The 26110-nt window shown below is 51.9% G+C and overlaps 11 protein-coding genes across 11 annotated transcripts; 7 read left to right on the top strand and 4 right to left on the bottom strand.

Annotated features, from left to right (window-relative positions):
• Positions 1-282: 282 nt before the first annotated feature.
• M436DRAFT_41353 (mannan endo-1,6-alpha-mannosidase DCW1 precursor) lies at positions 283-1800 on the top strand (the record flags this gene model as incomplete). Its single annotated transcript, XM_013574055.1, has 3 exons — positions 283-373; positions 440-1271; positions 1350-1800. The coding sequence occupies 3 exons, from the start codon at positions 283-285 to the stop codon at positions 1798-1800; spliced, it is 1374 nt and encodes a 457-aa protein (XP_013429509.1).
• A 1620-nt stretch (positions 1801-3420) lies between these two features.
• Positions 3421-7200, bottom strand: M436DRAFT_70745 (uncharacterized protein; the record flags this gene model as incomplete). The annotated part of the gene is made up of 7 exons (XM_013574276.1): positions 3421-5156; positions 5206-5295; positions 5349-6530; positions 6570-6654; positions 6694-6732; positions 6769-6884; positions 6915-7200. The coding sequence occupies 7 exons, from the start codon at positions 7198-7200 to the stop codon at positions 3421-3423; spliced, it is 3534 nt and encodes a 1177-aa protein (XP_013429730.1).
• Positions 7201-7563: 363 nt separating this feature from the next.
• M436DRAFT_41147 (uncharacterized protein) lies at positions 7564-8421 on the top strand (the record flags this gene model as incomplete). The annotated part of the gene is made up of 1 exon (XM_013574016.1): positions 7564-8421. One exon carries the CDS (start codon positions 7564-7566, stop codon positions 8419-8421), a length of 858 nt encoding a protein of 285 aa, XP_013429470.1.
• Positions 8422-8912: 491 nt separating this feature from the next.
• M436DRAFT_41945 (uncharacterized protein) lies at positions 8913-10594 on the bottom strand (the record flags this gene model as incomplete). The annotated part of the gene is made up of 3 exons (XM_013574161.1): positions 8913-9163; positions 9261-9644; positions 9700-10594. The coding sequence occupies 3 exons, from the start codon at positions 10592-10594 to the stop codon at positions 8913-8915; spliced, it is 1530 nt and encodes a 509-aa protein (XP_013429615.1).
• Positions 10595-10995: 401 nt separating this feature from the next.
• Positions 10996-12531, top strand: M436DRAFT_70742 (uncharacterized protein; the record flags this gene model as incomplete). Its single annotated transcript, XM_013574275.1, has 1 exon — positions 10996-12531. The coding sequence occupies one exon, from the start codon at positions 10996-10998 to the stop codon at positions 12529-12531; it is 1536 nt and encodes a 511-aa protein (XP_013429729.1).
• Positions 12532-12866: 335 nt separating this feature from the next.
• M436DRAFT_70741 (ribosomal protein S17e) lies at positions 12867-13416 on the top strand (the record flags this gene model as incomplete). The annotated part of the gene is made up of 3 exons (XM_013574274.1): positions 12867-13013; positions 13073-13273; positions 13324-13416. 3 exons carry the CDS (start codon positions 12867-12869, stop codon positions 13414-13416), a joined length of 441 nt encoding a protein of 146 aa, XP_013429728.1.
• Positions 13417-16625: 3209 nt separating this feature from the next.
• M436DRAFT_79628 (uncharacterized protein) lies at positions 16626-17229 on the top strand (the record flags this gene model as incomplete). Its single annotated transcript, XM_013574366.1, has 2 exons — positions 16626-16850; positions 16900-17229. The coding sequence occupies 2 exons, from the start codon at positions 16626-16628 to the stop codon at positions 17227-17229; spliced, it is 555 nt and encodes a 184-aa protein (XP_013429820.1).
• A 696-nt stretch (positions 17230-17925) lies between these two features.
• Positions 17926-18687, top strand: M436DRAFT_41157 (AFG1-like ATPase; the record flags this gene model as incomplete). Its single annotated transcript, XM_013574017.1, has 1 exon — positions 17926-18687. A coding segment is annotated over one exon (762 nt), but the record flags the coding sequence as incomplete, so codon positions are not given.
• A 963-nt stretch (positions 18688-19650) lies between these two features.
• M436DRAFT_79626 (general substrate transporter) lies at positions 19651-21723 on the bottom strand (the record flags this gene model as incomplete). Its single annotated transcript, XM_013574365.1, has 8 exons — positions 19651-19925; positions 19979-20013; positions 20132-20200; positions 20254-20384; positions 20441-20581; positions 20633-20669; positions 20724-21487; positions 21571-21723. The coding sequence occupies 8 exons, from the start codon at positions 21721-21723 to the stop codon at positions 19651-19653; spliced, it is 1605 nt and encodes a 534-aa protein (XP_013429819.1).
• A 1065-nt stretch (positions 21724-22788) lies between these two features.
• On the top strand, positions 22789-24365 carry M436DRAFT_61630 (uncharacterized protein; the record flags this gene model as incomplete). Its single annotated transcript, XM_013574190.1, has 2 exons — positions 22789-22948; positions 22999-24365. 2 exons carry the CDS (start codon positions 22789-22791, stop codon positions 24363-24365), a joined length of 1527 nt encoding a protein of 508 aa, XP_013429644.1.
• Positions 24366-24465: 100 nt separating this feature from the next.
• M436DRAFT_40794 (MFS monocarboxylate transporter-like protein) lies at positions 24466-25854 on the bottom strand (the record flags this gene model as incomplete). The annotated part of the gene is made up of 2 exons (XM_013573948.1): positions 24466-25669; positions 25763-25854. The coding sequence occupies 2 exons, from the start codon at positions 25852-25854 to the stop codon at positions 24466-24468; spliced, it is 1296 nt and encodes a 431-aa protein (XP_013429402.1).
• Positions 25855-26110: the final 256 nt, after the last annotated feature.

Genomic DNA, 26110 nt, shown 5'->3' with positions numbered 1-26110 from the left:
ATTCTGTCTTTCTTTCTTTTCGATACCACACGTTCTCTACCTGCTACTCTACTGTAGCGTCCAGTCATTTTTTCACGCTCTTTATCCAGCTCAGCCACCACAACCACACGCAAGAGTTCAATGATCCTTCTGAGACACCGTTGAAGCTGTTCTATCATTGTCGATCTTCACTTACCTGCGAACCCGACAACATAGATGACAAAGATTCTGGTTATCTGGAGTTTTTGAAGTTCTTGTATTCTGTCTACACGATTGTAATTCATACAGAGCATACCGCACATCATGCGTCCGACGCAACTACTATCACTGGGCCTATCAGTCGCCTCGCTCGTACTACCCAGTCAAGCCATTGAGCTCGACATCAGCGATGAAGGTACGCGAAGCTCCACACCAAACAGCAGTGCTTTCTCAGTATACTAACACAACTCTTCACCCGCAGCATCCATCAAATCCGCCGCCTCGACCGTCGCTTACGGCATGATGAAATACTACCACGGCAACGAAACAGGCCAAACCATCGGTCTCCTCCCTTGGCCCTACTACTGGTGGCACGCGGGTGCCGTCTTCGGTTCATTGGTCGACTACTGGTACTACACAGGCGACAGCACCTACAACAATGTCACCGCGACCGCTCTACTCTTCCAAGCCGGCCCGGACTATGACTACATGCCCGAAAACCAGACAAAAACAGAAGGCAACGACGATCAAGCATTCTGGGGCATGGCCGCCATGTCAGCCGCAGAAGTAGGCTTCCCTAACCCGCCCAAGGGGAAGCCAGGGTGGTTGGCTCTGGCTCAAGCGACATTCAACACTCAAGCCCTACGCTGGGATACAAAGTCCTGCGACGGAGGTCTGCGCTGGCAAATCTTCACCTTCAACAACGGATACAATTACAAAAACTCCATTTCCAACGGTGGATTCTTCAACCTGGGGGCGAGATTGGCAATGTATACCGGCAACACCACCTATGTCGATTGGGCCGTCAAAGCATGGGATTGGATGCAAGAAGTCGGACTCATGACGGATGACTATTACATCTACGATGGCACTGATACCAGCAACTGCACGGATGTGTCAAAGATCCAATGGACGTATAATGCGGGTATTTTCTTACTCGGAGCAGCAACGCTTTGGAACATTACCGGCGAAGACATCTGGAGGGAACGCACGGAAGGGCTTTGGAACGCGACGCATGTGTTTTTCACAGACAACAAGGTCATGTATGAGGTTGCTTGCGAGCCTGGCGGTAACTGCAACGTGGATCAACATACGTAAGTTCCTGTGCCTTCTGCCTTTTGCCTTCTGCCACATCCCAGAAAGCACCGCTTCTCTAACACAACCTTTTGCAGATTCAAAGCCTACCTAGCCCGCTGGATGGCCGCCTCCACAAAAGTCGCCCCTTTCCTCTCTTCGCTGGTCCAACCCTACCTCGCCGCCTCTGCCCTCGCAGCCGCTCAATCCTGCACGGGCGGCACCGACGGCGTCACCTGCGGCACAAACTGGTTTCCCAACTCCACCTCCTCCTCCCCTACAACCGTCACCTGGGACAACACATGGGGAGTAGGACAGCAGTTGTGCGCCTTGGAGGTTATTCAAAGCAATTTGATCACGAAGGTCAGAGGGCCGTTGACGAATACTACTGGAGGTACGAGCGATGGGGACGATGCGGCTGGTGGGTCTGGGACGAAGGATCCGACGGCGATGAAGAAAATTACGCAGGCCGATCGGGCGGGGGCGGTGATTGTGACGATTATCGTGTTGGCGGGTTGGTTGGGGGGCTTGATTTGGTTGATTATTTAGTTGTTTCTTGCGTCTTCTGATGTCTGGGTTTTTTTTGAGATTGTGGTGCGTATAATGACATTTTTCTCACTTCTCCTCTTCACTCGTTTGTGATGTGCCCTGTTGTTCTTCTTCTTCCTGCACTAGTCAAAAATTCGAAAAACACACGAGTACCGCAGTCGAAATCAAGGGCCTTTTGAGATCTAGGTAATCAAAAAAAAGTTCATCAATGAAAAGCCCCCTTGACGCAATGTAAGCATCAAAAGAGCAAGACGAACCTCCTAGCGAAACATATCCATTGACAAGAACTTTTCAATTCTATCCTTTTATTTGCTTTACCGATACTCTCGCTGCTGTTGATGTAAATTCTAGTCTGACTGATGTTTGGCATTGTCGCTAGAGTGTTTGGCCTAGAATATAGTCTTCTCTCATACACACAACGGTTTGAGGAAGGAGTGCTAAAGAATCAAGTTGTTGGATTAGGAATTTTTGATAGATGGACTTTTTGTTCCCTTGTCTTTTTCTTCTTGGTTCTTTTTTTGTGGAATACGTTGTTTTTTGGCTAGAGTATATAGAGTAAAATAAGAATTTCTTTAGCACCACGATCGAGAGGGGTAGGGATGTCTAGACATCAGTCCTTCGAGACATAAGATACCGATAGTCCGAATTGTTTTATAGTAGCTAATATCACAGACTAAGAGCAAGATGTAAGCCTTACTTAAACAAGAACTAATAGTTTTTTCTTTAAGCAAGCAAAAAACGCAGTTTTTAAAGGCCATAGCCATCGTACCTAGGTTTAAAAAAAAAAAAAAAGGGTGTCTTTAAACATCTATACAAACCTCTATATACTTACACTTCGTTGCCCCTTTTCTACACTACTTGAAATCAAGTAAGTATATATCGTTGTTGTCTTTTCTACCATCACTCTTTGAAACCAAACGATTTCAATAACCATTAAGAATAGAAAAGCCATCCTAAAAAACACAATCTGCATACCTAATCCTCTAGGAGAAACCTAGAGAATCAGCATCAGCATCACCGATACAAAAAAACCTTTTATCCGCTTTCGCCCACGAGATACATCAACAACAAGACGTAAGGAACTCCATTTTGATGAAATTTTCAAATGAGGCTGTTGTCTTGAAACCTCAAGATGCAGGCTATAACCAGTCGTTGGCTGATCATTGCCTGCACCATAAGACAAGAGAGAAACATAGGTACACACTCCCACGCTATTTTTTTTTTTTGAATAGCTAAAAATGACCCGTCTGCTAAACAATCAATATCCTCTACATCTTTACGAAAAAGAAAAAGTCAAAAGCAACCGACTTGATTTGGCGCGGATTTGCTGAATCTCGGTTTCTTGGTGTGGCTGGCTCAATATGAAAGCGGTTTCTTTTTGATATCAGAGCCAAATTCATCGAAGAAGAGAGAGATCCTTGAAGATCGTAAGGTTTCTAGGCAGAGATGGCAAAAAAAAGTGGTTTCCATTACACAAAGCAAGGCAATGTGAATTGAACCCAATTGATTATGTACAGAAAACAGACAGGAGAACAACAAAGTACAACGACGAAACGCCAATGGATGAGTTCCTACACAACAAATGCTCACACTCTACTTTCTCTCTCTCCCTTGTCATCATCACGAATCCCAACCCACCCACTCCCTCCCAACAACCCTCCAAACCCTCACCTCTCCACTCCTCAAATCCCCCAATCTGAAACTCTCCATCTTGACTTTATTCTTCTCCCTCCCTTGTTCCCAAGCCCGGACCTTTTTCTTCGTGCCATCCCAATCAACAACCACTGCAACGTGTCCAGCACCCATGCCGATGTCAACAGCGTATGATTTATGCATAGCTCCATGTTTGCCTTGGAGTTTGGCATTGCGCAAGGTGATGATGTCGCCAGGGCGAATTTCGTCGAATTGTTGGACGCTGGCGTTGGCGAGGTTGGCGTAGACGAGGGCGCCGTAGGCGCGACTGCCGACTGGTTTGAGGGCGTCGGTGAAGGGGCTGAGCAGATCGAGGACTAGGGCGTTGGGGCTACCGTTGCCGACAACATGATCCTTCTTCGCAGCCGCCGCCTCAGAGATGCGGGCGCCGTATTTCTGCCATGCGGTTTCCAGCTGGTCTTGACGGAGTCTTGGTGGTGGTGGCTCGTGGCGTTGTTCGAACGAGGCTTCTTGGGGGTTTTGGCCGTCGTAGCGGACGGTAATGACAGTCTGGCTGTAGTCGATAAAGAGGACGTAAATGTCTTTTGTGATTGCCGTTCTACCGCCACGTCTCTGTGTCACGTTTTCCTCGACTTCGAACAGAACATCACTGCGGTTCTGGAAAGATGGGGGCGGAGTGTTGGGTTGTGCCCACCAAAGAGTGCTTTCAGCTAGATCAACGTCTGTGGCAATGTGGCCGTCTTGGGGAGGTCTGGTAACATCCATACTACGACGCATGTTCATAGAAGGACGTCCGACATCGAGAGACTGTCGAGATTGATGTGTCGCCGAACGAGCAGGCGGCGGTGGCTGAGAGGGAGGCAAAGGTGCAGCACGGTCCTGGTCGACAGGTGGTGGCGGAGGCGGGCGATCCATTGACGGACGAGGGGGTGAGGCGCCGTACATGTCATCGGAGCTTTCATCCGCATATTCATGCTGGACAGGAACAGGAGCTGGTGCGCTAGGTGGAGGTGGAGGCACAGCACGGATTGGAAGAGTGCGAGGAGGTTCCTGGTAGTCGTCTTCCCCATCCTCGTACTGTTCATACTGTGTAGGCGGGTGGACGGGAACAGGCGGAGGAGCAATGCGAGGAGCATCGATCGAGGTTCTTGCTGGCGGAGGTTGAGATGGTGGAGGGGGAGGGACAGCACGAGGAGCAGGGGCCGGGATCGGGACGTCTACCTCGTCGTGACTTGTGTGCGACTTGAGGGCATCCTTGTGGTTGACGCTCGAGGCAATGTCTGTGTCGTAGTCACCTTCGTACTCGCTCTCGCCTTGGTCAGGCTCGCCAAGAGGAGCGCTGGGAATGATGGGAGGTAGTTGAGGAGCACCGGTGGGTGGCGGCGGAGGAGGGGCACGAGCCTGAGGAGGTGTTGACAAAGTGCCAGGAATGGGAGGAATACGACTTTGTCTTCTTTCGGATGCAGGAGTGGCAGGAGAAGTGGGCGACATGGCGTCTAGGCTGCCAAAGGTCGAAGCCCGCTTTGTCGAGCCCATTGACGGCGAGCGGTTGGCCTCTGGTCGGGGAACGGGTGGAGGGACGCCTCGAGACAGGTCTGTTGACTGTCTGGTGGGAGCCAAAGAACGCTCGTCATCAGACTCTTCACCTTCGCTGGGGTCCATCTGCGTGTTCACTGGTGGAGGCGGGGGAGGAACGGCACGGCCTGGGAAGATGTCAGACAAGTCAGGGTTGACAATCACGTTGATACTCACTCTCGGGTGCTGGTGGGGCAGGCACAGGACGAGCGCTGGGTGCTGGTGGAGGAGGAGCACGCTCGCTTGTTGGCGATGCTAGAGGACGCTCTGTTCAACAGTCAGCTTATTTTCTTCGACCTTGAATACCCAGTTCGGCTTACCTTGAGGTACTGGGGGAACGCGGTGTACGGGCTCAATGTGTGGTGGTGGCTGAGGCTTGACATCTTCGATATCTGGTACGTCCAGAGGCGCTCTCTCGCCTGTGACTGACGTGTCATGTTCAGCCTCCTTCTCAACGGCAAGCTGTCTGTCTTCGACTTCAGGGCTGCGCACTGTCTGCATGCCAGGCATGGGCATGACAGGAACGCGAGGTGCTTGAGCAGCAACTGAAGCTGCCTCGTCGTGCTCGGGCTTGGTCTCCTTGCTCTTCTTGGTCTTTGGGGGAGCAGGAGCCATCATGCCAGGCATGCCAGCAGGAGCTCCAAACATGCCCGCCATGCCCATTCCACCACTCATCTTGGCCATGCGCGCTCTCAGCTCCATGCGGCGCCGTGTCTCTTCATCCATCTCGTCCTCTTCGCTCTCATCATCCTCGGCTGTGTCCTGTTGATCACCAACGTCCGCTTCGTGGACGGGAGCTGCTGGTGCTCGCTGAGATTGCATGGATTTTCTGGCGGGTTGGGTCGAGTCGCTGTCTACCTCGTTCTCTTCTGTGACTTCTCCAGCTCCAGACATGTCGGCATCGTTTGCGTCGCTGTATGCTTCATGGCCGACAACAGGAACTGCCGATTCGCGAGGGATACCGGGAGCAGAAGCTCCGCGGGTTCGTTCACGCTCAAGAGGCTGGTCGAGTGATTGGCGCACTTGGCGTTCGTGCTGTTCGGCTTCCACTTCGTCTTCGTCCTCTTCAGCAGCCGCGACGGGTGCTTGAGGAACGGGCGGAGGTACAACAGATGCTGTTGACTCGTCTGTGTTCTTCTTGACGGGCTTTTTTGGCTTGGGCTTCTCGCTGACATCTGCCTTTCTTGCTGCTTGCTCCATCTGCTGTTTCTGCAGCATGGCAATTCTCTCCTTCAGACTCTGAGGCTTGGGCTGGTCCTCTTCTTCGTCACCAGTAGGCGACTGCGGATGTTCCGAGGGCAAGAGACCGGCCTTTGCGGCATTCTCCTCTGCTTGGGCTTGCTCTTTCTGAATGTCGGGATCTTCCTCTCTGCGATAGACCTTTTGAACCGGCTCAGCCTTGGGTGGAGGAATGTATGCATTCTTGCTCGGGGGAGGAGCGACGAATGGCTTCTTGACAAACGTGGGAGCGGCGGGCTTGAAGGGAGCAACGGGAGCAGCTCCTGCATTATTGAAAGCGGCAATGCGATCTCTGAACGAACTGGGCTTGGTGCTCACTGGCGGGGGCTCTTTCTTAAAGGGCTCTGCCTTGACAGGTTCCGACTTGGCGGGTTCTGAGGGAGCTGGCTTGGGAGCAGGTGGAGGAGATTTGATTGTTTCACGAACAGCCGATGGCTCCGCCTGGGGAGGTGGTGATCTGACGGTCTCGGGAGCTGGCGGAGGAGGAGCGGTTTGTCTCACGGGTGGAGGAGGGGACAGGTCGCGAGGTGGAAGCGGGACTGGAGCGGCTTCGGGCTCAATGACCGACTTGGACTGGACAGGCACTGGAGGTGGCTCGGAGAAGCTATCGTCGTCATCTTCCTCGTCTTGCTCATCGGGGAAAGCACCAGGGCCAGGTTCGGGGACAGGAGCTTGCGGTGGTGGAGAGCGGACGTCTTGGGCTGGGCGTCTGGCCGGTCGTGAGGGAACCTCTGGCTCGTAACGCTCGACAAAGTTCTTGGGGAACAAGCCCGAGTGCTTGGCACCTGAAGCGTCGGTGTATTCGCCTTCGTACCAGTCTGCGTCTTCGAGAGCCACGACGGTGATGATCTGGCCCTCGGGGAAGGGGAGGTCGTCTTCGTGGGGGCTTGCGTATTCATAGACGGCCTTGACCTTGAAGGGCGGGGCTGACATGGCGGATACGCTGCCTGTCGCCTGGGTATGGAGCGTGTGGAGGTGGTGAATTGGTATGTCGGTGTGTAGGTGCAAGCAGAAGGGGAGTTGCAGCTGTCGACGGGCACCTCGGACTGTCCAGCGCTCCAGCACCGGCTCGACTGTTTCCGCCCGCAATGCTTCGTCACTGGTCTTGGCGCGAACGAGACTCTCCACGTCTCAGCGAGAACGCTCGCTCCAGTGCCACAGACGGCGCCACAAGCAGCCACACGTGCATCCACCGGGTCTCGCCCTCCGCTTTACTTTTTTACATCACATCGCGACTCACCACCATCTATACCAATCCATCACAAAACATCAGAACTCCACCTGGACAACTCCAAAATGTCAACACCACAGCCTCAACCAAAGTCAATCCTCAAAAAGACCTCTTCACACACCACCACACTCGATGCAGACTCCTCAGACACCCTCACCACCAACCTCAAAATAAAACCAAAATCAGATGCCGAGCGCAAACGCCTAGACACCGCCATCCAACACGCCCATCTCATTCAAGAGCAAAAAGCCATCATCCTCAAAACCCTAAACTCCATCGAAGAACTCTCAGACTATCCCTCTGACTCTACTGCCTCTGCCTCCGAAACTTCTGCTTTCCTATCAGCAATGGTAGATTTCCAGCCATCAGATTACGATGCGCTGATTGAAGAGAGACATGTAAATGGTAGGTGTGGATACACTCTATGTGCCAACGCTCCTAGAAAGCAGGGACCCAAGGCCCCGTGGTTGAAGAATAAAGTCGAGAATTGGTGTTCGGATGATTGTGCGAAGAAAGCTTTGTATCTCAAGGCTCAGCTGTCAGAAACGCCGGCCTGGGAGCGCAGAGCTGGTGATCGTACTCCCTTGGTGTTGTATGCAGGAGCTGGAGCAGTGAAAACGACATCTTCGACACCATTGCCATTGCGACAGAAGCCATCATCAACAGCCAACAACGACCGCGATTTGGCTTACGAAAGAGGCGAAGTCGATAGGGTGGCTGATGCAAAGATGGATAAAGTCATCAGGGCAGAAGTGCGAGAAAACTCCGTCATTTCTTCTGTCATGCCGCCAACAACGACGAGGTTCGCGGACAGTGATGTGCATGATTTGATAGAGGGGTACCAGCCACGCGGCGTGCAACAAGGAAACCGCATCACTATCAAGTCCGCAGGCGGTGATAGCGATGATGAGGATGAAGCATGAAGGGCAGTCAGGTCTCCACATAATAAACACAAGAGATGTATTTTGGCCAAGTCAGGTTGTCGACTGTGTCACCCGGTTCCGAAAAGAATCATTCAAAAGACATCGATCAACCCGCATCAGTTTCATCTCTCTATAGTTTCAGTTCACTCTTAATGGACATCGAAACTTTACGCGAGGTTTGGTGTTGCAATCTGGTACGTGGTTGCGGGTAAAAGGTAAGTTTCTAATCGAACTCTACGAATGGACATCACGACCCAAAGAGATCCAACACTTCACGCGCACTCCAGTTACTCAATTCGCTTCGTAGCCCAAACACACCAAAAACCATATAGTGAAGTATGCGTTATCGTACTCGGAAAGGGAACGTCAAGAGGTATTACCCTAAAGGTCAGAAGAGAAAGGAACGCAATGCGACTAAAGAACAAGAAAAGTGGTATCAAACGCGAAGCGCGCAAAAACATGAAACAACCATCCCGGACCCTTCGCCAACCTCAATCCTCATCAACAACAACTCTCTTGGTCATACTCTCGACAACCTTTGTATAAAACTTGACTGCGTGATTCCTCGGGAAGCAAATTTCTTCGGTGAGATAATCAGGCAATATGTCCATCAGATCGCCATCTCTGTTGGCATCGAGAAGGGGTTCGTATGCGAATTCGGTATCTTCGTAGCTCAAGCCTGAGGGTGTTTTCGGGTTTGTGATGGCGGTATCGGTGGCTATGGTGAGGTGGAAGTGTAGAGCTGGAACTCGTCATCAGTAGAGGCAAACGAGGCAGCAGGAGGGATAAGCACTTACTGCCGTTGCGACCAGTTTGGATGCAGCTGTACTCGTCTTCACCATCCTTGCGTTTCACGCTTGTGATGATCAAACCAGTCAAGTCACGGTACAACTCCTCTTTCAAAGCGTTCTCCTTGACACTCTCGGCACTCGCGCCATGACTCTTTCCGTGTTCAAGCTTCTTGACGGCTGATCCTGGCACTTTATCTGTTGCTGCATTTGTCTTTCTCGCGGCTTCGAGTTTTGCAGTCAAGGCCTTGGACTCATTCTGTGACTCTGTAAGGCTTGTGACGGCGGCTTTGTGCTCTTCTTTGAGTTTCTCGTTCTCTGCCGATAGGACTGCGATTTGGGATTGAAGTTTTGCCGAGTCGGTGATGGTTGCTGAGGAGGTCTTGCGGATTTCGGCGAGTTCTTTCTTGAGCGATGCAATCAGGTCGTTTGCATCTGCGATTGATATAGTCAGCGCATGTTCCTGGTCAGTCATTGGACCATGACTCACCTTTTGCTTTCTGGTCTGTAGCCTTCTTCAAGCGCTCGAAATTTGCCTCTGCAGCCTTTGGACCCAACTCGATAACAGAGTCGTACTTCATGCGCATTTCCTCGTATTTCTTTGTCATGTCTGCCAGTCTACGGTTTGCTTCTGACTCTGCAACTCTTCTTTCTGTATCGCTAGCGCTGTGACCTCGTGAATACGCGCCTGGTTGCCTTGAGGTCGAACGAGCGCGAGAGTAGATGGCACCGGGAGCAGCTTGCCGTTGTATCGAAGCCGAGCGTTGTCGCGAACGGGCCTTTGGTGGAGGAGGTGGAGGTGAGGGCTCTCTGTCAATGTCCATAAGATCGGCTGGAGGCTCTTGTTCCACAATAGTTTGGTCGATCTCGGTAGGTTCTGGTTGTGTCTCTGGGATGACTGGCGCAGGCTCAGGAGAAGGAGCGCGCTTGGTCTTGGTCTTTGGTTTTGCGACAGGCTTCTCTTTATCAGGTTGGGCTTCTGTTGCTTTGACTTTGGTAGACTTGGTCGCTTTCTTCGCAGGTACAGGTGCAGGCTCAGCCTCTGGTTCAGGCACAGGCTCGGGCTCAGGTGCGGGCGCGAGATTCTTTGCGACAAGGTCCTTCTTCAAGACTCGCTTCCTCTGCTTGGGCTTCGGTGTGGGCTCCATGGCGGGTTCGTTCTCATCGACGTCACTAGCTTCCGGTGGGTCGACGGGCTCTTTGGCGACTTTGGTCTTGGTGGTTGTCTTTTTGGTCGCAGCGGCAGTGGCCTTCTTGACTGGTTTCTTGACAACAGTGCGGTTGATTTTGGGGTGAACAGGTCGCGAGTTTTCGTGGTCGGAAGCGCCGATCTCGTCCTCAGAGGCAGAAGCAGGCGGCTTGGTTGCGACAGATTTGGAAGGCATGACGGGCGATGCGACGGGTCGATGCAAGGTGAAGCGATTGTTTTGTTTACCGCAGGCACGACCCCGAGCACGAGCACGCGCCCGCCCCCGCGCAACTGCCACAAGAGCCCAAGGACTGTTCAACTCACAGCACCAACTCACCGAGTCCACCAACCAACCACGATTCGCTCTATAAACCAGCTTTTATCTTTTCATCAAGCCAAGCTCCTGATTGGATACCCACACAGTATATTCTCACGTATACTTGACCCTGTGCTATTGGCAAACGAGAAGAACGACGATCGAGCTCACCAAATCACATGACCCAAGATCTTGGCATTTGCGGCGATCGGGGGAGACTCATGATTTCTGGATAGAGAGTCGGTCGAATTGTCTGGCGGGCGATTGTCATTGTTGCAGTCATGTCAAAGGCCATCAACTCGCCCACGGGCAGGCTCCTGCGCAATTCGCGTCTGTTCTCTCTGCCGCCACCTCTGCCTGCCGCCCCGATTGCCAACTCGACGGCTGGACAGATTCTGCGCACCTCGGACACGGCCACACAACCCTATCCCACCCACCAGGCCATCTCAGCTCCCGCCTCGTCACGACACCGTGGAGACTGGGGTCTCAAGCGTCCTCTACCCGACAGAGCCATCCCCAAGAACACTCCCCACATCCGAATCAAGGCCATCGACACACTCGAGCACATCACCGACTTTGAGTCGGCCGCCAATCACACCCAGTCGCTCGCAAAATGGCAGGACATGAACATCCCTCTTTCTCTTCCGCCCAACGCTCGCACCTCAATCGTTGCCACAAACTACAAGACTCGCCCGAATGCTTTCATCCAAGACTATGACAACACCACTCTGCAACCCCACGGCAGCGAAGAGACGACTTTCACGGCAGAGCGTGCTCTTCGTGAGAGGAGTCGCGGAGATGCCGTTCAGGCACGATGGAAGACCCAAGGTCCCCACCTCACCAGCATGACCGAGGAGGAGTTTGACCGCTATCTCATGAACCTCGTCCGCCAGCACAAGTCCGAATTCCGCAAGTTCCTCGAGGCTGTCAAGATGGACAAGAAGCGCAAGCACCAGGAAGCCTTGATGCGCGATCACGCAGATCCCAACACCTTTGAACTCGAGCTGCAACTCAGGAGTCGCATGGACAAGGGCGAGCTGGACCAATGGATCAAAGAGCTGCGTGACGACCACCACGATTTGAGTTCGGAGCTTTCTACTCTGGTCCGCGAATTCTTCGATCTGCCCGCCTTCCCCCCTGCTGCCAGACAGTCCAGCGCTCTTGGTCTTGCCAATGAGATTTCTGTCGGAACAAAGACGGATGCTGGACCTCCATCAACTCATCCCTCGGCTGGTCTTTCTTACCTGCTTACCAATGCCATCGTCAACAACCACCCCAAATATGGTCCTCAGAGCGACCGTGAGCCTGTCGAGGCTCGTGTACTACGGACAAGTGAGGGTAACCGCAGCAGAGACACCAAGGCAAATGTTGGTCTCGGTGGCTTCGTCACTTCTATTCAGCCTGGCACACAACCCGGCCAAAGCCGTTTCAAGGACACTGCCAGAGCACCGAAGGAAGCTGCCCCTCTACACCGTCTGGACCTGTCGCTCACTGGTGGCAACAAGGTCTGGCTGCAGCCCAGATCTGCATATGTCGATGAGGAAGGCCGCATTAGAATCGATGTTGGTGAGGCAAGCCCGCAGCAGGTGGACATCAAGATGGGCAAGGAGATCAAGGAGGAGCAACCGATGTACTCGGCAATTCCTGGCAGACAGGACCAGCCTCTTGACAACTTCAGACCGGCGAGATATGGCACTGCTTTGCCAGACGAGAGATTGCGTCAAACTCGTCCCAAGCCTTTTGAGCGTAACGAGACCGATTACAAGTCTGGTCTGGCGCAGATTGAGGCTTTGGCCAAGGGCAGGCAGCAGCAGTGAGGAGGTGGGTGAGATGATGAGACTGTATAGATATGTACAAATACTGAAAATGTTTCAACTTCCTCTTGATCTTGTATTTGATCAGACTGCGAGAACATTATGTTTGCCTAAGATTCACTGAATGCAATTCTCCAAGTGATTGCCAGTTGCATGAGGTTGGAGAGAGGAAAGGAACGATGCGGCCCGTGCACTCACTCTGTCAACGCCAAGAGAATAGCCGAACAGCACAACTCTCGATCGTAAATCCACCAGTCTCTTTCTTTCTCTGAAGTGCGCCGCGAACAGCTTTTACATCTTCGACAACCTCCTCTTCCGCCAACACACATACCGCAAAAATGGGTCGCGTTCGTACCAAGACTGTCAAGAAGTCCGCCAAGGTCATCATTGAGCGTTACTACCCCAAGTTGACTCTCGACTTCGAGACCAACAAGCGCATCTGCGATGAGATTGCCATCATTGCCTCCAAGCGCCTGCGCAACAAGGTGAGAAGACCTCCTACTCTGCCCCCAAGAAAGAGCGCAAAGTTCTGATTAGACCCTAGATCGCCGGTTACACCACTCACTTGATGAAGCGTATCCAGCGTGGTCCCGTCCGCGGTATCTCGTTCAAGCTCCAGGAAGAGGAGCGCGAGCGCAAGGACCAGTACGTCCCCGAGGTCTCTGCCCTCGACTTCACCCAGAACTCCGAGTCTGGCATGCTCGACGTCGACCAGGACACCAAGGACCTCCTCAAGTCCCTCGGCGTACGTTTTCTTCTCTCTCAAGTCATCCTCACTTCTTCTAACACCCACAGTTCGACGCCATCAACGTCAACGTCGTCCCCGTTGCCCAGCAGCAGGTCGTCGAGCGCCCCCGCCGCTTCGGCGCTGGCCTCCCCCGCAACTAAGCGTTCACTCGCTGTCCTTTGCGGCCTCGGAAAAGTTCTTGACTCAATCGGCGGGAGTTCCACATGGCGCATTAGTCTTGCTAGGTTCGGATTTTCTTCAATACAAAATCTGCTCCCCCTCTGCACAACCAGGTGTCGCTGATTCTCTTGCAAAAGAGATGATGCTTGACTGCCATTCATTCACATTCTTCTTTTTTTGGTCACGATCACACGGCGGAAGAGTTCACGGGTAGTGCTGAGACTCTTTTGCTGATGGTTTCCGTGGCTGGCTGGTGCCGAGACTTGCAAGAGAAGAACCCTTCTTGCTTGTCTTTAGCCCAGTCAACGTGACTGTTCCTCATGTGTGTATGTATGCTGTTCTGTTGTCCGTGGTTTTCATCGCTCTGTTCTTGAAATGTACCTCCATGCTCTGCCTGTATGACCACCAGGCGTACAGTGTACACAGGATACCAACATCCTGTGGTTACCACGCTGGCTGACACCATACATTGATGGTCACTCGGTCCATGTCGCATATTCCGCAACGACTCGTTGATTTATCGTTCATAAGAGACATATTGCGGTAGACGTGCCCTGCGGCGAGGTAGGTTCTCCTGAGCACCCCAGGGTGTCGGACTTTTGTGTCCTATTGTTCAAGGAACAGCTCGCAAGAAACCTCAAGACACGTTTCCAGATATATCAAGGCGGTCAAGTCGAACGTTGCTTTGAGGAGTCATGGTCAGTCGTACTTGTCACGTATCGGATACCCATAAATATATCTCTTGCTCTGTTGCAACCCAATCGCATTCTCTCTTTTCATTCTTTCGCTCATTGTGTGGGAACTCTGTTCCCAGATTTGACAAGGATATTCACTATGATGCTACGAAAGGGAGCATAGCGTCTCAAACATGGATCGATGAACCACTCTTTCGCTTATACTAAAGACTTCCTTGCGCGTCCATTGCATGCACCTCATTGCCAATATTGCACGCCATCTCATGTCTGAAAACGATAGCTTTGTTGTCTGTGTTTTGCGCCTCTTCCCGTAAGCATTGTGGGCAATAAGAATGGTGGAGAGCACCATCAAGAACGGTCGAGTACAAACGCCTGACCGAGGGAAACCACAAGTGTCTTGAGAGCTCAAGTTGCGATCTTTCCAGGCTTGATCACCCAAGGAGTTTCCGTCCTGCATTCCTACACCAAAAACACTTCTGAAACCCACCAGCATGAGAAGTCACAGGTTACAGTAAACCACTGCACAAAGTCGCTAATGCCTCGCTACCATTGCCGAGTCTGAGCTCTCGTCTCGAGCTATGCTCTGAGTAGCTACAAAGATCAGCTACAAAGCCCATCGGTAACAGAGATTGCAGTGGAAGAGAGATGCGGTCACTAACCTCGTTCCGATCTTCTTACCGCTCCCACCAAGCCACGCTGGGACCCAAGCTCATGAAAGACATCTGACGGCAGAAAGGCAAGCGCAACTTCGGAGACTGGAGCTCTGAGCATCTCACCAGTACTCGAGATACAAATGCATCTCTCGACGATGAGTGATTGATACCACAAAACCTCGCTTCGCCGTAAGAGTCTAGCATTAGAAACTGGGTACTGAGGCCGACAGCGCTCATGTCAAACTTCACTTTCCCATGGCATGTGTGCGTCGGCTTGAGAGAAGACGATCACTTGAAAACTAGTGATGCCATATCTCCAGCAACCCGAGAGCTTTTGAATAACTGCACAAAGAGCACTCAGAAACGTTCACCAGCATAAGAAACCACAGACGAGAAGAGATTTGACACTAACCCAGTCACGAGCTTCTTGTCGCTTCTGCCGAGCTGTGATCCACTCGTCAAGGCAGGAGCTCTGCCAAGGGGCATAGCAGGCGAAGGAAACAACTGCATGGGGCCGTCTTCCGGAGGTGATGTCGCGGGCACACCTGGAGTCGACTGCGTTGATGTGACTCGACACATGTAAAGTTGAGAGTCATAAAGTGACGATGACAGATCCATTTGAGTGCGTAGTAGTGAGAAAGCGAGCGAAACTCCTAGGGCTGGGGCTCTGACTAGATTGCTTCTCGTGATGCATCTAAGACACCTTGTTTCCACTTGCCTCATTGTCATTGTACTTCTCAAGCAAGTCTCTTGTTTGTACTCTTGTTCTTTGTGTTGGTGATTGTGGGAAGACTCCAATTTTGCTGAGACTCAAAAGACCGAATCTTACTTTCGAGATGAGAGACATTCTCGGCATTTCTCGTGCAACTTGCTTTTAGTGCGATGTCCACCATCTCAAGGACTGTGAGGACTTTCACAAAGGCTTTGAGCCAGAAGGTCATGTCCATAGAGAGCGCCGCCTAAGAGTGTTTCTTCCTCACGTTTGGCATCAAATATCGTGCATCGACATAGCTTACAGTAACATCGCAGCATCGTGAGAGAGTAACAGTCCCGTGTGCCGAAACTTCGAGTGCCAGAACCTTGCACTCTATCAAAAAAGAGAAACATGGCCAGACTTCGAGAAGAAATGGTTGTTCAAGCGACCAGTGATACGGACCATGGTGAGAATCCAACATAGAAGTCCGGTAACGAGTCCCAAGAGCGCAGTATGCTGAGCGCTAGCAACAGTGGCATAGTAGACAGGTGCGTCGGCTAGAGAGCTGACGAGAACCTGGAGATGAACGGCGGCCTGGCGATAAAGACGCCTAAGAGAGAGTAGAGTAAGAGAGTAGCATGATAAAAGCCTTGGAATCCTGTGCATTGAGTGGCTGCACCAAGAACACTGACGAAGTTCATCGGCAACAGAAATGCCAGAGAATCAACGATTGGTCGTTGACCTGGTTGAGAGCTCCTTGCCGCTCTTGTAAGCAGCGTTCGCGACGACAACACACCATCCAATGTCCTGACGCTGGCAACGTGTTGCTGCTCCCTGATTTCCGAGATGTCTCGGCTCGGCAACAACGCGAAATGGTACTCGACGAGCCTCTTGTGGTAATGTCCGAAGACCCAAACTCGACAAAGATTTATGGGAAAAGAGTAGTGTGAGAACCGAAGAAGACGAGTGAAGACTGGAGTGTGCGTAGTCGTGCAAGTGAAGAGCGCCAAGACAAAACATGAGTGTTGCAAAGACAAAAGGATATTTCCACAGTGAAAGTATTGCGGACGCGTGTACTCACATACACTTTTCTCGCAATCTTTTCACCATTCCATTTTGCAAAAATCTTTGTGCAGCATCAACCCACCATGTCTGACCAACCCCCCAAACAAGACGTCACCAAAGGCAAGACTCGTGGCCCTGCCTATCCTCTGATCAACCCCAATGCAAACCTCGAAGCTCAATTCAAGAGAACCTACCACGAAATGCTCGATCTCACTGACCAGAGCAGAAGGAAGCCTAGAAGGTCGCCTACATCCTCCTGTCGCACGGTAACTTGCCAGTTCTCCACCGCGCTTTCGCCCACATGGTTGGTGTCTGCACTTGTACAGATTGCGCAGCACGAAGCTAATCGTGAAATAGGTCCTCGCACAAGGCCACGAAGATTGCCTGCTTCATGCCGAGAAAGCCGTCGAGATCGCTGAATGGGGCTTGAACGAGTATGGCAACGACAAAGGTGTGGGGTCCGAGCTACTCGCTTTCACTCAGCGTATCCTCGGAGAGGTACAGGCTCGCCCTGTCCAAGAAGAGGAGGAGACCCACGAGATTGAGGCACACGAACAGGAGGGATCTGCCGCCGGCGAGTCTGCTCAGGGACAGGGTCAAGAGAGTGCTGCTCCCTCGGATGCTCCCAGCACACCCACTTCCGACAACATCACTGCTCCCAGCTGCGAGTGCATAGGGAAGGTGTAATCGTAATCAAAGCCTGCAATCCTGGGCTGCTGCAGCGTCTTTCATAATGCTCTCAATCGAGACGCGCGTTGCGCCGTTGTGCTGTACCCTGCCATGTCCCAGGTATCCGTGTATTTGATGTGCTTTTCGGTCTGGATCATAGGGCTTGTAGAATCTAGAGGCGGAGGCATGTGTTGAACCAGGCCACAAATCCGTGAAGTCGCCAGTCGGGCGCAAATCTGATGTTGATAGAGCACGCCGGGGTCGCAACGATACTCCCAACCCACTCTACATCGTGTTAGCTAGTCGGTGTGGTTCATCGTAGCCTTGAAACGGAAATCCAAATCTTATCGTTCTTGAGCGCCATGCCCTATCACATTGAGAATAACATGACTTGACGTTGCAGGTGGAGGGCATGTCGTTGGAAGAAGTGCGAAAGGCTTGCGAAGCTGCTGGTCGTTAGCATGTGATTGACGTTCGGGAGTAGGAAGCTACCTCATCGTTTTTTGAACACATCCTTAAAGACCGCGGCGCCGACAACAACAACCATCGAAGAGACCCAAGATATTGCTCCAGCTTCCAACCATTTTTCGCCGATCGGACGGAAACTGGTGTTGGCGTTTGTTTCCAGGCACTAGATATGATCTCACGAAGCCTCTGAGCGCAACGTGACACGACAATCTGCGCTCTTTGTACTCACGTACCTGGTCTCCAACCATGCCGTCCCTAACAACTACGTCCCTGGACAATGCCTACCGTGCCCTTCTCAAGCGAGGCCGCTTGTCGCAAAATCCCTCCCAAGCGTCCCTGATCAACCGTCTCTCCACCATTCAAACCGGCCTGGACTCCGACACCGCGAAAACACCCACAGGCCTCTACATCCACGGCTCGGTCGGAACAGGAAAATCCTATCTGGCATCGTTGTTCACGTCGACTCTTCCCTCACACATCTCCCGTCGGCGAGCGCATTTCCATGAGTTCATGTTGGACGTGCATTCCCGCCTGCATCTCGCTCGCTCTGCCGCACCGAAATATGGCAGTGTAGACCCTCTGCCGGTCATTGGACGACAAATCCATGCAGAGAGCAGAGTCTTGTGCTTCGATGAGTTCCAGGTTACGGATATTGCTGATGCGATGATTTTGCAACGGCTGATGGGTGCATTTTGGGCGGCTGGAGGTGTCATGGTTGCCACAAGTAATAGAGAGCCAGAGAAGTTGTACGAGGATGGGCTGAACAGGGAGTTGTTTCTGCCATTTATCGCCATGTTGAAATACAGATGCGAGACTTGGGTGCTGGGAGGAGAGCAAGATTATAGATTGGCGGATGAGGAGGGTGCGGAGAGGAGAACGGTCTTCTTCACTGACCATGCGGAGTTCCAGAGGAGTCTTGATACCGCGACCAAAGGACAGGAGCTGATACCTTACGAGATTCCGGTCATGATGGGTAGAAAACTGCAAGTCATGGCCGTCCAATCAGGAGATGCTGAAGGCAGTCTTCTCGTCTCATCAACATTCGAACAACTTTGCGAGGCCAAACTCGGCGCTGCAGATTATCACGCTCTCTGCCGACGAGCAAACACCATTTACCTGTCAGGTCTCCGCCGCTTCCGCCTCTCAGAACTGGATTTCGTTCGCCGCTTCATCACACTCATCGACTTGGCGTACGAGTCCGGCACCCGCGTCATCATCTCCTCTTCCTCAACCATCAACGAAACCTTTGCCGAAATTGTCGAAAACGAACGACAGAGATTGATGAAGAAGCAGGGAGGATTGAAAATGAGTGTCAAGAAAGGAGGAGGCGCATCGTCTTCCATGATGAGCACGTTCGTGAGTGGAGATACCGAGTGGTCAGCGACTGGGTTGGCGGAGGCGAGTTTGGCAACCGGAGGTGCGGGCGAGACCGATGTAGGGTTTGCTATTGGGAGGGCCGTGTCAAGGTTGCACGAGATGGGGTCGGCGAAGTATGGATTGATGGATTGAGAGGGTCGACGCAAGGCATTGACAGAGACTCGTTCGACGGCAGGAATGACGAATAGCTTGATCGCAACCCCGCGGCCCACGGCCATTTTCTTTCTTATTACCTCAGCCGCTGCGGAAGGCGCACTGTTAGATGCGGCGATGGTGGTAGTGTTGGTTCCTTCTAAAGCTTCCACGTGCGCCGACTGATGCAGCGCACGGAAGGCACGCGTTTCTGGCACCACGCCAAAAACACGGCATCAATTGTCACAGTGCCCTCGAAGCCTCTGTATCAGGGTTCATCAGATAGAAGACAGCAGTCTGGTCTCCATGAAACGCATTATCGGAATCATCATCGATTCATTGTACATGATTCATCTCACCCGTCACCAACCCCCTACTGACTCTTTCACCGCAGACTTCCCCCCTCTTCGTGGCTGCCTTGTCTGCCCCACACAATGCGATTATGTATCGTGGTACCGACCCTCAGACCTTCTCCACAATTTCCACTCTCGAAACTTGCACACCCTTCTCTCCCATCACCCCCTCATCATCGACCTTGCTCTGCTCATTCGCAACAGCAGCGACATCCAGAGTCCTATCTTCACCGTCGAAGAATTTGGCTATCTCTTCAAGTGGAGTATACCTGGTTTCGACCAGGAAGAAGTAGATGACGCCAACTTCGAAGGCAAGGAATACACAGTAGCAGATGTAGTATTTCCACTTGAGGGCTTCGAGGGCAATGGCGTTGATGTATTGGTCTAAGACGCCGTTAGCACCACAATCTTCAGCGATACAAACACAGAATACGTACTGAAGAAGAGCGAAAGTGTCACACAGAAGTTGAGCCTGAAAGCAAGGGCACAGTCAGCATGTTTCCCATATGAAGGTGAGAAAGGTGCAGACGACAGTTGAAGGGCCATCTGATGGCCCTTGACTGTACCATCTGTACCCTCGCCCTACGTACCATGTGAAGCCTTTGGCTCGAAGACCGTAGGGCATGATTTCAGTTGTGTAGGTCGCCATTAGACCGTTCCTATGCGACTATTAGCATTCTATCGCTTGACAAAACCGAGCGAGACCACGTACTTGAAGTCGTAGAAGAATCCATAGACGAACAGCATGGCAACGAAAGCGGCACCAATACTGCTGTGAGGGGTCGCAGCATAGCGAGCAGCGAGAATGGTAGCAATGTTGAAGACTACGAATGTACCAATAGTCTTGAGGGCACAATCAGTATGCTGATTGTATATGGGCCATGGTATATGCCACTTACCGAGATGAGGTACATAGGGCGACGTCCCATCTTGTCGGCGAAGAAGGACATACCCATGTTTGTTACCAGTGAGAATGACTTCATTCCTCCGTTGATGCCGAGTTGAGTGCTAGAGTTGGTGATACCAATCTCCTTCATGATCTGGAAGGTGTTAGAGAGAGTTCGCAGGATATTGGCGATGGATACACTCACGGTGGTCAAGTAGTAAGAGATGATACCGTTTCCAGACCTGTTGCCATTAGCGAGCTTCCGATGATGAGGTAATATGGAACTCAGGACTTACCACTGAGAGAAGAAACCGATGGCAGTGATAATACCCATTCTCTTTCGGTTTCCCGGAGTCTTGAACAAGTCGAGCCAGCCAGTACGATTCGCTTCTTGGTCCATCTTGAGAGCAGCAACGATCTCATTGTACTCCAGTTGGACAAGTTTGTCGTCACGGTCGCCAGTCAAGGAGTGGTACTTGGCAATGATATCGAGTGCTTCCTCGGAGCGGTCTTGGCTGATCAACCAACGAGGACTCTCTGGGGTAAAGAAGATGGCGATAGAGATGATGATCGAGAAGGTGCATTGGAGCAGAGATGGTAGGCGCCATGACCAGTTGGAAGGGATCTTCAGTGTGGCAAATGTTACCCAAGAGGCGATAAAGGCCCCAGAATGGTATGAGGCACCTGACAGAGTAACCAGGACAGCTCGATCTTGAGGAGGAGCAAGCTCTGTGATGAGAAGAGGAGCAGATCCAAGCACAATGCAGTCTCCAAACCCGATAAGGAGTCTGGCGGCCACGAACATGCCGAAATTGGCCGCTCCCGTCTGTAGACCAACACCAAGGATCATTATGCATGATCCAACCAAGACACCGGATCGACGGCCAAACATATCGATGATGTAAGGCACAAAGAAGAGTCCAATAAGGGAGCCAAGACTCATAGAGGCGTTGAAAAGTCCCAAAATCGACCCCTTTGGGTGGTTGAAGTATTCTTGCCAGTATGTCAGTCCCTGGAGACCGTTCATCATGCTTCCATCGAATCCGTTGGCCGTATTAGTCTATTTTTGAGGGTTAGAGAGGGTCTGGGAATGTTATGGGATGTTTGGGGGGTGTTGGGGGATCATGGGGGAAGTTTTGGTACCATAATCATGACCACCAACAGGAAGTAAAGCTTTCTCATAGGACCTGAAGTCCACCATTTGACACGTGCAATAGTATGTCCAGCAAAGAAGAAGTGTCCCTTTGGAGGCTTGACTGGCACGGCCAGTTTCTGTGGCTTGGGAAAACGAGGCATGGTTGGGAAAACGATATACCACAGTCGATGGGTGTTGAAGACATCGAAGTAGAGACACAGAGGCCTGATATAGATCTTCAATCGCCTTACAATCAACAGGCTAAAGGAATACCGGGCTTATACGTCGAGGATCCTGGTGGTCTACAACCTGAGTTCGAAGACCAAGCAACTCGGCCGAGTTCATGTTTCCTCTTGCCTCCGCACTCCGCATACCATTCTCTAGGGATATCGTATGTTGTATGAAGTGCAAACTTGGCGAATATCATAGGCTAAACATCAACCAGGATCGCATCGGATTGCCTTGGGTTTTGATGGCGAAAAGGATCGCGGTCGTAGTCGCCGTTGTGGTGGTGCCAAGTGGGCTGAGTGTTCTTGGTATAAACTCCATGGCTTGGATTGAGTGGCCCCTCACGAGATCGTATGGCGGTAAAGGTCTTAGCCTTGGAGATGTCACTTCACAGCAAGGAATTGCCCAAGCTATTGCACTCTGGTTCGCAGTTCAAACAGAGTGCCGTTCACAGTGCAATGCAGCCTCGAGTCTAGATGCTTGACTGATATAGAGACCGTGAGTCAGACGTCTGGAGTGGCTGAAGGATGCTCGTGTTCAGCGGTCGATCACATGTCGTTGTGAAAGGAGTCGCTGGCCGGAAATGCGGGGGCGGGCCACCCTTTGCGGAGCAAACATGCGGAGATGAACCACGCGGGGATGCCTTCCCCGCGAGTCACGACCACATCTTCGGCATTCAGTCCCTGTTCAGTGCGAGTCGCAGCTGACCCTGACTATCGACCGTTCCAGCTTCCAAGCTGCCTCTTCTGTTGCGCTCATGTATCTTCAAGCCTAAATCCCGGCAGCCGGACCGTCTCGGCCAAGGCTGGCTAAAGTCGAGTTGTCGCTAGGCTGTGCCACGAACGTGGGGCATCGCGAGACCTTCGACTTTTACCCGGCCAGCCACATACCATACCCGACGTAAGTAAGCTTTGCTCCCACCGGACTGACGACCAGGAGGTACACTTGTTCATCGTGTCTGTCTCTCGAGATCTCAGATTGTCCCTTTGCCCGAAACCATGGCGTCCACAATCATCAATCCGATCATTCCAGGATTCAGTCCCGATCCTTCAGTGATTCTGATTGGTGATACATTCTTCTTGGTCAACTCGACCTTCCATCTGTTCCCTGGTCTTCCTATCTATGCTTCAAAAGACCTCGTCAACTGGACTCTGATCGGTGAGTTGCACTTTGAGATCCCTTGCCGAACACAAGCTGACCACTCTCAGGAAATGCAATCAACCGCCAATCCCAGCTCTCATTACGTCTTTCCAATACCAAACTCGAACCTCAAGAAGATGGCACAGTCATGCTTGCCACAGGCGGTCTGTTCGCACCAACCATCAGACACGACCCGAAGACAGGAAAATCATACATCATCAACACAAACATCCTACATCCAGAGGACGGCGGCAACGACATACCCGAGAACTTCATTGTTGCAACCGACAACATCTGGTCAGACAACTGGTCTGACCCGACATATCTGGAGTTCGATGGCATCGACCCTTCCATCTTCTGGGACGAAGATGGCAAAGCTTATGTTTGTGGCTCGCATGGACCAGGTCCAATGACAACCATCAGTCTCTTCGAGATTGACCTGGCTACAGGCAAGAAGTTGTCAGAAGAAAAGACCGTCTGGAAAGGCACTGGAGGCATCTACCCAGAAGGTCCCCACATCTACAAGAAAGATGGTCTCTACTATCTGCTCATCTCCGAAGGAGGCACTTTCAAAGACCACATGATCACTGTTGCAAGATCTGAGAACATCTGGGGCCCATACGAAGGACACAAGAAGAACCCAATCCTCACTGCAGCAGGTACTGATAATTATGTCCACTGTACTGGCCACTGTGACATGTTCCAAGATAAGGAGGACAACTGGTGGGGCGTCTGTCTCGGTATGCGCATGCGAGATTCGAGATTCCACATGGGTCGTGAATCGTTCCTGGTCGCCGGACGCTGGGAACAAGGCGGATGGCCAGAACTCGATACCGTGGAAGTGACCTCCTCACACAAGTTCAAGACCGACGTGGTCAAAGCAACAAAGACCGGTTTGGACTGGCTCTACATCCGCGACGCCAACCTTAATCACCACAAACTCGATGGCTCAAATATTCGCTTGACTCCAAGTAAAGTAGATATCTCCCAGTGGCAAGAGCCTGTGTCTTTTGTTGGCAAGCGCCAAAGAAAGCTCGAGGGACATGCTTCGGTGAAGTTGACTCTGCCGAAGAGTGGGTCATCTCGTGCGGGACTCGTCATCTACAAGGACGAGCATCGCTACGCACGTATCTACTACGACAGCAGTAGCAACAACATATGCTTCGAGATCGTGAACAATGCAAAGAAGATCAATCGACATGAACAAGAAGAGGTATCCAAGGACGTTTCCGATATCCAGCTACTGATTGATTATACCGAGGAGAATCTTGTCTTACAGTACGAGGAAGAGCAGGGTGTGACAAAGACACTTGGAAACGTCGACACCGCGGAGTTGTCGAATGCAGACTTTGTAGGTCCCATCATCGGCGTCTTTGCTGTGTCCGAGGGAGAGGGAACCGAGATTGTGTTCACAGACTTCAAGCACGAGCAGTAAATACAGAGCCAACATTCTCGAGAGTACGAAGAGACTTTGTGACAGTTCCTCAGAAATCTATATTATCTTGTCGGGTATCCCCACAGAGGTTGATCGATACTCATACTTTCTGCACGAGACGAAGCCCAACTTTTGCAGTACGCGCAGCGAACAGAAGAGATACGCCCAAGATAAAAGACGTCCCGCCCCAGATTTGCGCAGTCAGATAATTGCCATTGTTATGTGTGATCAGCGCACCAGCCAGCGGTGGTCCAGTCAAGCACGCAAAGCTTACTATCGTGAAGCCCATGCCCATACGCACACCTGCTTTCTTCATATCCGACGTCAAGCTTGATAACCCGGCTGGGAACATGGACTGCAAGCCAGCTGAGCCAGAACCGTAGATGGCGGCGAAGACGAACAGCGATGCTTTGGAGTGCACTCCTATCCATGCGTAAATCATGATACCGCAGAGCAGGGAGAACGGCAACATGACGTTGACCGCACCCATGCGATCGGCAAAGTAGTTGGGTAGTAGACGCCAGAGAAAGCCAACAGCGACCATTGTGAGCAGCAACTCGATGGAGTCATGGTAACTCATACCAATGACATTGCGACCATAGCTGCCCACGAAGAAGAAAGCGAAGTACAAGCCCCAGAAATTGAAAAACATGCCTGCGCAATAAAGCACATAAGGCAGCTCTTTGAAACTCGACCACTCGACAATAGGTCCCGCTTTGCGGGGAGGCAGTCGTGTGCGATAGACAATGTTCGTCAAGATATTCGTGAATAGCATGAGGAAGCCGCAGACCCTGATTGTCCAAGGAAATCCAATGCGAGGGAGAAGTTGTTGCACCACGATGGGGAACACCACACCGCCGGTGCAAGAGCCAATGGTCACAAAGCCAATGGCGAATGAGCGCTTCTTGACGAAATAGGTGCTGACCAGCGACATGACCGGGCAGAACTGCAGTCCACCAGCGATGCCGATGCATAATCCCTGCGACAAGAAAAGTTGCCAGTAATTCGTGGCGGCAGACATAGAAAACACGCCCAGCAGCTGAAACACCGTCCCAGCAAAGTACACCGGTCGGAAGAGTCCAGCATCCAGTGCCCTTCCACTGAAAGTCCCCAAGAAGAACAGCAGGAAAATCTGTACACTGCCAATCCACGAGATGGCAGAAGGATCCAAACCCAGCGACGTGCGATAGTATTCCTGGAAGACGCCGTAACTCGTGACCCAGCCCCAGGTGCTGAAGATAGTCAAATGCGCCATGGCGACTTGTGTCCAGGCTTGTAGTCCACCATCGGGAGCTGGCTCAACACTCCGTATTGACACAGCAGGGTCGCGTGAGAATGTGGTCGCTAGCGGTGGAACTTCTCCGGGCACTGGTTCGAAGGTGTGCAATTCCTCTGACTTGTATGATCCTTGCCCTTGCTCATTCTCCAGGTCCTTGAAGCTTGAGATGCTCTCGTGGGCGCGGTTGTTCTTGGGCTCGTAGGACGTCATATTTCGTTCGTTGGCCGGGCGCGTTCGAGGTGATCAATGGTTCGTAGAGGTGGACAACACGATCCCTTCAACACAATCACGTCTAGGAGGTAGATATCGTGGACTCTGCATTGCAGATGGTTGGCTCAGTCCATCGCAAAAAATACCTATCCTCGGGCCTCCTCTTTTTGGATGAATCATTGTACATCTCCGCCCTTCGGGCAACGACCCCGATCGCGTGCGGCGGGAAAATTAGTGATAGGTGGAGTTGCCCGCT

The sequence above is a fragment of the Aureobasidium namibiae genome (genome assembly GCF_000721765.1).
Source record: "Aureobasidium namibiae CBS 147.97 unplaced genomic scaffold scaffold_4, whole genome shotgun sequence".
In the NCBI taxonomy this organism is placed as follows: Eukaryota; Fungi; Ascomycota; class Dothideomycetes; order Dothideales; family Saccotheciaceae; genus Aureobasidium; species Aureobasidium namibiae.
Note: the sequence above shows the minus strand (reverse complement) of the source record. Positions and strands in the feature narration are given on the sequence as shown.